Raw genomic sequence first — 10,154 nt, forward strand, 5'->3', positions numbered from 1 at the left:
CCCCCCCCCCCCCCCCCCCCGGTCGAGCCCTCTGGATTCTTGAGCACCCCCATCCCATATTTGTGTCTGATGCGACTTTTCTCACAGCGGTCAAAACATTCATCAACTAGGTGCCGAGGCAACATTCAGGTGGCGTATCAACACCTCAACTCCACAGACAGATACATTCACATGCCAACTCCAACAAAAGGTATCCTGGCACGGCTTGCCGGCACATGGCGCCCCCCCAGCAAGTTGGCAGATGATCCCCTCGACAGGTATGCTACTCGGGGAAAATTGACCGAGGGGTACGCAGCTCGACAGCTCGCCGGACCCGCAACCCTTACATCATGCAGCAACGGGTGGCACCGGTCGAATCCTCACACTACACGCACGAGAAGGCCTGCATGAGCGAGGAGAAGCAAATTCAAGCATGCCACTCGGACACGCACACCCACTCACCGTGTACTCGGCACGGCAAATGACTTGACTGCCACGCTCCAGTTGCACGTTGATGGTGTTGTCAAACTCAAAGTCACGGAACGAAGTCCACGCAATATCGCCTGTCAACCCATTTGAGGATCCAAATCAGTGGAGAACTGCGTTTTTGCCAAGCTACCAACCAGACCATAGTCCCGTCCTCCCCGCTTCTTCTTCTGCTGCTTTTGCGGCGTCACACATTTGCCGAAACAAGTCACATACCTGGCCGGTGGCTCTGCTCGCCCAAACCGGAGACCACACGAACAACCTGGCCCACAGCCACCACGTGGCCATGGGGCATCACAAGCGTCTCGGACACGCGGCCGTTGTCCACCGTCAAGACGCAGTCATCAAAGTTGATGGGCTCCTGTCCAATGTTCTGCAGGTGCAGATCAAAGCCGCGATCCAAGTCCACTGACTGGATCTGGATCTGGCCGTTGGAACTCATGCGCTGCGTCCACGCCTCCTCAACTTCCTCAGTCATGTGGCGCAGTTCAACGCTCATGTCAAGGTCCTGCTCCCCGGCTTGCTCATCCCGCTGCGCGCTCAGCTGTACATGCCATCAGGGTCACCCGCATTAGCCGGGTGGCAAAATAAAATTAACATTGGAGCAAGGGCACAGAAAAAAAAAAAAAAAACTCGTCAACGACAGGCTTGGGGGCGGTCACGCCAACGTACCGGGGAGCCCACCAGCTGGTCCATCGCGTCGAGCGATTGATCATGCATGTTGAGGCGCTTGTACTCCTCACCCAGCAGGCCACGATATTGATCAATCTCGGCGTCCAGAGACAGACTGCAACAAAGAAGGAACAAACAACAAAACAGGCAGGGGGGAAGGTGGGGAAAGCAAACGATGCTCGCGTGAGAAAGCGGTGTAGACTCGCACACCAAGCTGGCTGGCAGGCCAAAAACTGACTTGCGGTCGAGCAGGACGCGGTATTGGTCCTCAAGACCCGAGATGCGTTGTTGCAGGTTCTTAATCTCCATGTCCTTGTTGGCCAGGTGGGCCTTATTCTCGGCCTTGGTCGAGGCCAGATCGTGGGTGAGGCGATCAATCTTATCCTCGGCGTGGCGGGCTTCATTCTTCAGGTCCGCCACGTCTTGATCACGGGCGGCGACGCGGTTACGCAGGGCTTCATTCTCAGCCTGCAGCCGCTTGAGTTCAGGGTCCTGCATCATGCTCGGGGCAGCACTTGGCGTGGGGTTCATCTGGTAGTACTTTTTGAGCTTCTCGCGGAAGGCATCAGCGGCCTCGGCATAGCTTGACTTGGCCACGCGCAAAAGGCGAGACATTTCTTCTTCATACTGGTTGCCGGTTGTCTTGACCGAGACGACGACTTGGCTGAGGGCAACCTGGAGCTGTTGCTGAAGGGCATCAGTCTCGCTCTGATGTTCCAGCTCTTTGAGGCGGAAAGATTCCTGGAGGCCCGAGATTTCATTCTCAAGGGCGACGCGCGCCTTGGCTTCCGAGTCGGCACGTCCTCGGTGTTTCACCAAGTCGGCCTTGAGATCCTTGAGCTGCTGGCGGGCAAGGTCGCCATCCTCCTTCTCCTCTTGTAGGCTGGATTGTGCCGAGGCCAATTGGCCCTCAAGGCGGTTGACCATGGCCTGCAGCGACTCGATGCGGCCTTGCAGACGCTCCTTGAGGCTGGTCAAACCCTGGATATCCCCTTCTGCACGCTTAAAGTCCTCCTGCAGGTTGCTGTGCTCCAGCTGCAGATCGGCATAGCGCTGCGAGGCATCGTCAAGCTCTGCCTTGGCTTGCTCCAGCTGAGCGCGCAGGGTCTCGAGAACCTCGTCGTTCTTGGGTGCCTTGACGGAAGCAAACGACTGCCAAGCACATGCCGGCACGGAAAAATGAGACAACGGTCAAGTGCGCGTTCAACCATCATGCCAAAGTTGCCCACCTCAATGTGGGTCTCCAAGGTCACGACCTGAGTCTCGAGTGCGCGCACTCGAGAGATGTAGCGTGCTATTGCAGTGGCATGGCGCACAACACAGCATCGCGTGAGAAGCACCTGTATGAATGTTCCTTTCCTGTGACGCTGCAATCAAGGATCAAGTCGTACGTACAGAGGGCATGGTTAAGGTCCTCAAGGCGTTGACGCTCAAGCTCACGCGTGGACACTTGGGCAGCCGAGTTGTCCAAGTCCACTGCGCGTCGCTGTGTGTGCATGTGCGTGGTCGAACACCCCGTAGACCGTTAGAGCCAGTAAAAGAGTGCCAAAAACGAGGGTTGCAGTTGTAGAGCTCCAGCACACACCTTGGGCGAAGGCTTGGGCGTAAAAGCCCGCGAGACAAAGCCGGAGATATCCATGACACCGACACTGGTTCAACGGCAAAAGTAAAAAAAAAAATGAAGACGTCTGTTGATCCCAGACACAGACAGCACTCGATGAGCCAGCGGGCAAGCAAAGGCACCAAACTCGAGCAAGCACGGGGGCAAGGTCCAGTGGTTGTTTCAGGTGAAAACACCAACACACACACTGTGGCAGCCTACAACGACCACCCGGCCACCCATCTAGACCCCTCATGCCGCCCATGGCACGCCCCGTCCCCTCCTCCTCGTCCACATGGGCGGTCAGGGTCATCGACCTGCCACTGCCGATGTTCTCACCAAAGAGAGAGAGAGAGAGAGAGAGAGAGAGAGAGAGAGAGACAGAGAGAGACAGAGAGAGAGAGAGAGAGAGAGAGAGACAGAGAGAGACAGAGAGAGACAGAGTGACACGCGCACATGCACTGCACGCACCTGAAGCTTGAAAGAGCGAGAGAGAGAGAGAGAAAAAAAAAGCGACGAGTGAGCGGAAAACCCCGTTGCAAGAGAAACCGCATGCGCAATCCCACAGCATGAGAGAGAGAAAAAGAAAGCGAGAAAGCGAGAGATTTGAGAGAGAGAGAGATTTAGAGAGGTATAAGCAGCAAAGAGAGAAATTTTTTGTTCTTTTTCTCTCTTAGACAGAAAGAGCTTTTGTTTGGCAGAGAGGATGCAAACGTCGTCTCTCTACTCATCAAAGTGTGCAGTCCGGCCATTCGGGGTGATGGGGTTTGGTGTGAGCTTCTGGCGTTTGGGTGTAGCAAGGTGGTTCATAAAGCCAATACATGGTGTGATCAATTTGCTTTCTAAAATACATCGGATACACGTGCACAGATGGGCTCTAGATCTGCGAGCGCGGCTTGCAGACAGAAGAGGTTCCGTGGGCATCAAGTCAGCACAGCACCACTCAGGGCGACGGACTTGAATAGAATAAAAGGCTTGTACGCCATAAACAAAAAGAGAGGGCGTGCGGCAGCGATGGGCGGATCGTGCCTCGCAAGGCACAACTTGGGAAAAAAGATCAGATCATTTAAAGAAGAAAACGAAAAGAAATAAACATGGATACGAGGCACGATGCTGGTGCAGCTGTCACAACAGCTCAAAGGCTTGGCAGGTTGCCAAGGGAGGTCAACGCAGCAGCACTCTTGGTAGCGGGGGCTACCCCCAAAGGTTTGACGGAAGTAGCACCCACCAAGCTGTCCAGCAGGTCATCAAAGGCTGAAGAGGCGGCGTCCTCGTCCTCGTACGGATTGCTCAGAGAGGCTGTTGTGCCATGATTGCTCGCAGACATGGGGCCAACTCGCACCCCGGTCAAAGCTGCTGGCGAGTGAGCATTTCCAGACTGGGTTGGTGCATCAAACGAAGCACGGCCCACAGCCACGGGCATGCCATCCAGCATGGGCATCAGTTGTACTCTAAACATAACGACAGACGCCGCAACACAGAATGAGACCTTGGCTCGACGACAAAAACACAGACCCTGCCTCGCGATCAGAAAGCCAGGTCAACAACTTCTTGCGTATGCACTCACCCTTTATGCTCATTGGCGTCGGGCACAAACGTCTTGACGGCAACATCGTCGCTAAAAGACACGGCCCGGCGCTGCATAATCGGCCGATCGCGTTTACGCAGGGACGATCGAACAGGTGTTCCATCCGCCTTGAATGCCGTGGGCTCTGGTGAAGACGCTCGCCGCTTGGGAGCGCCCAAAGAAGGAGCATTGCCCAGGCTAACGAGGTCAATGGAGCGGCTGCGCCCCGTTGCCTTGCCGCGACCCCGTGGCGGTGGCACTTCGGTGGGCGCGGCAAACACACTCCCCTCTTCATCCACGGACTCTGTTTCTTCCAATCGGTTGTCGGCCCCTTGCTTCGACGAATCCGCCTCATGCATCAAAGTCCCAGCCGAGGTGGCCTCTGTTGCATGGCTAAGCTCAGCTGCCACTGCAGCGTCTTTTGTCACGGACAACGTGTCGGATGAATCCTCTTTGTCGTTTCCAACTGAGGCGGTGGCATCATCCAGTGCGTTTGAAGCCTCCGGGCCGTCTTGGCCTTCGTGCTCGGGCTTGGCGTCATCACTCGTGGACTCGTGACTGTGTTCCTCCACCTTGTCTTCCGAGGCAGCGGGCGCCTCAATCTCAGCTTGAGCGGCATCCTCGGGTAGCGGAGATGATTCATTCTCATCAGCCGTAGGGTCCTTAACATCCTGAGCCACGCCCGTCCTTGTCATAGCCTCGGTAACCACGCCATCGTCGGTCCGAGACCCCACGGATTCAACCTCAGCAGTTGAGGGCGCCGATGCCAAAGTCTCCCCTTGAGGCTCATTTTCGGTCTCGTCGTGAGCTTTGCGAGCTTCGTGCTGAGCATCAGCATGCGGCGGCATCTCAGCCAACATGTTTTGCTCAGCCTCATTCGCAGGCGAAGTGACAGCTGCCAGGGCGTTTGCGACGAGAACATCCGCAAATGTGTCTAAATCGCCGTCCTCTGGCTCTGAAATGTCATCATCCATCTCAGCCTCGATGGCTGGTTGAGAAACCTGACTCGCTGCAGCATCTTCATCATCCTTGCTGACGGGGCCAGCTAAGCTTGACATTGTCATCGGTGTCGGCGTAACGGGCAAATTACTTTTCGCTTCGTGTTGACCATTCTCGTCGGTATCATCCACATTGTGTTCGTGATGCGCTCCGCTGGCCCCATCATCTTCTTTGGATTCGCGACGTACAGCAGCTTGTGCGCCTGTCGCAACTGCCTCCGTCGTTTCGCTTTCGCCTTGTAAGATGGCTGCATCGTCCGGCTCTGAAATGTCGCTGGCCTGGTCATCCTCCTCCTCCTTGCGATCTACAATGTCCTCGGTGCGTTTGGAACCATGTACACCTTCTGTGTCATTTGCACCCCCGCGTTTTGCGTCCACTATTGCGTCTGGTTGATCCATATCTGGTGCATCAGACTGCTGAGATGGTGCAGGAGGATCCTCGAGCTCATCAGGATTTGAGATATCACTGGCTTCGCTAGCATCGTCTGGTGCATTGCTTGGCTCCCCTTCATTCGCGGGTTCTTCAGTAGCTCCTGCGTGCAAATCCTCGGGTGCACCAGGGTCCGTAATGTCACTCGCATTGTCTGGGGCATCTTCTTCAGCTGCCTCTTCTGCTGCGTTGGTTTCGGGAGTCTTGTGTACAAGATCCGTGGCCTCTGCCGCAGCTCGTTCTTTTGCAAGATCCAAAGGGGCAGATTCAGCATCCATCATTGCTGGCTCCGCCTCGTCATGCAAAATAGCCGGTTCAGAAATGTCCGACTCGGCATCGTCGTCGTTTGATGCGTCGAGGGCAGCCTTTGGCACATCATTCGAGGCGGCGATGGCGTCTTGAGCCGGAGATTGCTCTGTGACAACTGCTTCTGAATCCGTTGTAGGATCGTCAAGAGTCGATTGGGAGACCTCTGGTTCAACGGCCTCTGTTTGAGCATCCTCTGCTTCTGCGGCCTCTGGTCCAACGGCCTCTGTTTGAGCATCATCTAATTGAGCATCATCTAATTGAGCGTCCTCTGGTTCTGCGGCCTCTGGTTCTGCGGCCTCTGGTTGAGCGTCCTCTGGTTGAGCGTCCTCTGGTTCTGCGGCCTCTGGTTCTGCGGCCTCTGGTTGAGCGTCCTCTGGTTGAGCGTCCTCTGGTTGAGCGTCCTCTGGTTCTGCGGCCTCTGGTTCTGCGGCCTCTGGTTCTGCGGCCTCTGGTTCTGCGGCCTCTTGTTCTACGACCTCTGGTTCTGCGTCCTCTAGTTCTGCGGCCACTGGTTCTGCGTCCTCTGGTTCTGCGGCCTCTGGTTCTGCGGCCTCTGGTTGAGCGTCCTCTGGTTCTGCGGCCTCTGGTTGAGCGTCCTCTGGTTCTGCGACCTCTGGTTGAGCGTCCTCTGGTTGAGCGTCCTCTGGTTCTGCAACCTCTGTTTGAGCGACCTCTGGTTCTGCGGCCTCTGGTTCTGCGGCCTCTGGTTGAGTGCCCTCTGCTTCAGCGTCCATGGACTCGGGTTTAGTATCTTTTGACCGAGCATCACCATTAAGTGAGGCTACGGACCCTTCATCTCGAGCCGCAGATGGCTCATTGGTACTCTCCTCCAGATCGTGAATGCTGGTGCGACGCAAAACATCCTGTAAAGCGGCGCGCATTTCGGCCAGCTCACGAAGCTCGGCTTCTTCAGCAGCTAGTTTTGCTTGCATTGCCACCTCGGCCTCGGAAGGTTCCGAAGGACGCCTCGGTGCTGAGCGGTTGCGGCTTGCACGAATGTTGAGGCGGCGCCGTGATGCACGCTGCTCGTCACGCGGTGGTCGTGGTCGGCGACCAATTCGTTCGCTAGTCACCGCTTCCTCAGTGTCATCCAAGCGCTCTTGCTTCACACGCGCCTCCAGCGCCGCAAGATATGCCTGAAAGAAACGGACGTGGACAATTAACTTTCACGAGCAGATCAATACCATTTAGGCGAAGGGGGGGAAAACAAAAAGCAAGCGAACAAACCTTGGCGCGAGCCATTTTGTCGATGGTTTCTGCCTGTTGATGCTGGGCCAGAATGTCCTCTCGGCGCAAAGCTCCCAGGGTGCGGCTCGCCACATCATCTTCCGCAAGTGAGAAGACGGTGGCGGCGAGTGACGAGGTCCGAGCCACATCGTTTTGCTGTACAACACCCGGCCCACGCGTGGTAGGCGTCGCGCTGACCAAGCCTTCTTTGAGAGATATGGTGCTGCTGTAATCAGGGACAACAGCATCCATGCGTGCGAGTGACACCTCGGTTTGAAGAGAGAGCATGCTGGCAATTTGCAAGCACGCCGAGTGCATGTCAAGGGCCATAACAGCAAGATCGGAAGCCAGCCAGCCATCGGTGTCGGCGTGGCGATGGCTTTCACCTGCAGCAGGGTCGGACGTGGCCAGAAGATCCAAAGCAGCGCGATGTGCTTCCTCATTCAAATGGTCTTCGCTATGGTTGACAGTATCTGCCAACGCCTCTCGGGCCAGGATGCATGTCTGCAAAAAAGCGCGGACAAGGGCTAATGCCTCCTGTGCAGCTGTGGATGGACCGGCTTCCGGGGTCGGTGGGCGCAGGCGCTGGACATGCCCCAAAGCCGAGATGGCCCCTGCATCCATGCGCCAGGCACCCACCAGCTCAAGGTGAACACTGGCATGGGCCACGGCACGGAGTGCATCGTGCAGCTCAACGTTGGGGAGGTAAAGTTCTTCAGCCGTCAAACCGAGGCACCGCTGCAAGGTGCTTAAAGCCTGTTGTGGCTGGCTCCTTGGCTCAATGCGAGCTAGATACACGTCCAAGCCTTCCACCGGCGAGTGGTTGGCTGTTTCCCAGACGGCACGCGCAAGGTTGAGGCAGCCTAGTGCAACTGACGCATGCAGATGGTTTTGATGCAAAGCATGAATGCTTGCGCGGCGTTGGTCGTCCCCTGCTGTTGGTGGCATCGGCTTGTCTGCCGGGTCCTTCACGGACGTAATCGCCTGCGCGTAGCTTTTTGGGGTCGTTACAAGATCTTCGGGAGCATCCTTGTTTGCAGCAGCAACGGCAGTACCACCTTCTTCACTTGCAGAAGCATGGCTTGTTGAAGCATCAGCCGAGATTGTGTCTGCTTCGGAACCTTTTTGGTCTTGCACAGCCACTTCTTCATCAAGGCTGAGCTGAGCGGCTTGGTTGTCGGATGGATGATCTTCGTGACTCGCAGCATTCACAGTTTCACCAGAGTCGGACGTGGGGACATTGGTGTCGGTCGCCTCGTCTTCAAAATCGTCCTCATAGTCATCGGGGGCAGCGGGGTCTGTAAGTGCTGCCTGTGGCGCCACGGCAGCTTCTAGGTCATGTCCAGTCGTGTCAGCGGGTTCTGGTCCAGTTTGAGGGTTGTCCAAAGGGCGAGAGATGGGTGACTCTGAGTGATTTGCGGTCACAGGCAGTACAATATCATCGCCATCATCTTGGTCGGGGATTGCTGTCTGATTCTGACGACCGTGATCGGGGCTGGTTGCTGCCGCGGCATCGGCTTGCATCACCGGTTTCTGCTCAATAGTTTGTGCTGCCGTGCCGAGAGCGCGTGGTCCGGCCACTTCTCCATCTGCATCTTCATCATCGTCCTCAAAGAGCACATCCTCTGCATCGCCATGAGCTGTCATATCATCCAACTCGGCTTGTAATGCAGCAAAGCGCGCTTGTTGAGCGCGAGAATCAGCTGCGGAGACCTGGCGTTTCTGTATGCACGCATACATGTTGGGGCATGAGCGATGTGGTCATGGTCACATCGTACAAGCAGGGTCAAACAAACGGAGAGAAACAAAAAAAAAAAAAAAAAGGTCAAAAAAGAAACAAAAAGGAAGAAAAAAAAATATCCAGAGAAGACCCAAATAAGGAAAGGGCCAACGAAACATAAAGGAGCCAGCAAGCAGATCCTACCGCTAGGACTCTCCGCACTTGGGCATCTTCATGATCCAGATGATGTCGCAGACGGCATTTGATGCAGGGCACGCCACCACGAATCTCAAGCAATCGGAAACCCATGCCACGAACGCCAATGTATTTACCACTCTCGTGACGATATTCACAGCAGGCAGCGATGCGACCAAAGGACTTGTTGTCGAGGTAAAAGGTCAGCCCCAAAGGCTCATCACCACGACGTAAGGAGTGAACTTCAAAGACAGAGCCCGGCGGTAAGGAGGCTACCTCGAGGACCTTGGTGGCGCCGCCTTTGCCAACCTGGGGGAAGGGGGAGTCACAAATCCAATGACCGAGATGCCATGGGCATAGAAGAAAGAAAAGAAAGAGCTCCAGACATGGCCAAGCAGCGTCCAGCCCACCTGTTGCTCGACGCGGAGTGAGGGATATCCTGCAATGGTTGTGTCATGGGCCACAGCAAATTGGCCACTATATTCAAAAACCATCGTAGCGGTTTCTAGCTGCTGGCGTCGCCGTTGGATCGAGGTGGAAGGCGTCATGCTAGCGTCGCTGGTCGGGCGCAGGCGGCGTTGTCCGGAAGCTGTGGGAGCCCAGAACAGAATGAGACGGGCTATCAGAGAACGGTCAGGGCTGCAACCAGAGAGAAACAGCGAGTTAGCGCATCTCCACTTGTGTGGCCAACATACCGGGACGCTGGTGTAGACGGGCTGGGCGGTGCATATCTATGGCCGACAACAAATAGGGTTGGGGCCACAGGAATGAGGCAAAGACATCACAGAGAGAGAGAGAGAGAGAGAGAGAGAGAGAGAGAGAGAGAGAGAGAGAGAGAGAGAGAGAGAGAGAGAGAGAGAGAGAGAGAGAGAGAGAGAGAGAGAGAGAGAGAGAGAGAGAGAGAGAGAGAGAGAGAGAGAGAGAGAGAGAGAGAGAGAGAGAGAGAGAGAGAGAGAGAGAGAGAGAGAGAG

At 55.8% G+C, this 10,154-nt stretch overlaps 1 protein-coding gene across 1 annotated transcript in view; it reads right to left on the reverse strand.

The window, feature by feature from the left end:
* MONBRDRAFT_32467 (uncharacterized protein) overlaps window positions 1–10,154 on the reverse strand; it is a 29,635-nt gene that overhangs the window by 16,709 nt on the left and 2,772 nt on the right. Inside the window, exons 5-19 of the mRNA XM_001745925.1 lie at window positions 9,879–9,914; window positions 9,594–9,692; window positions 9,193–9,492; window positions 7,269–8,990; window positions 4,305–7,177; window positions 3,966–4,188; window positions 3,209–3,460; window positions 2,723–2,825; window positions 2,533–2,623; window positions 2,367–2,431; window positions 1,376–2,289; window positions 1,138–1,252; window positions 682–1,009; window positions 442–542; window positions 327–364 (exon numbers count right to left, since the gene is read on the reverse strand). Coding sequence (XP_001745977.1) covers window positions 327–364; window positions 442–542; window positions 682–1,009; window positions 1,138–1,252; window positions 1,376–2,289; window positions 2,367–2,431; window positions 2,533–2,623; window positions 2,723–2,776 — 1,706 coding nt within the window. The 5' untranslated portion in view covers window positions 2,777–2,825; window positions 3,209–3,460; window positions 3,966–4,188; ... (3 more) ...; window positions 9,594–9,692; window positions 9,879–9,914. The remainder of the gene's footprint in view (window positions 1–326; window positions 365–441; window positions 543–681; window positions 1,010–1,137; window positions 1,253–1,375; window positions 2,290–2,366; window positions 2,432–2,532; window positions 2,624–2,722; window positions 2,826–3,208; window positions 3,461–3,965; window positions 4,189–4,304; window positions 7,178–7,268; window positions 8,991–9,192; window positions 9,493–9,593; window positions 9,693–9,878; window positions 9,915–10,154) is intronic.

The sequence above is a fragment of the Monosiga brevicollis genome, genomic scaffold, assembly GCF_000002865.3.
Source record: "Monosiga brevicollis MX1 MONBRscaffold_10 genomic scaffold, whole genome shotgun sequence".
Lineage (NCBI taxonomy): Eukaryota > Choanoflagellata > Craspedida > Salpingoecidae > Monosiga > Monosiga brevicollis.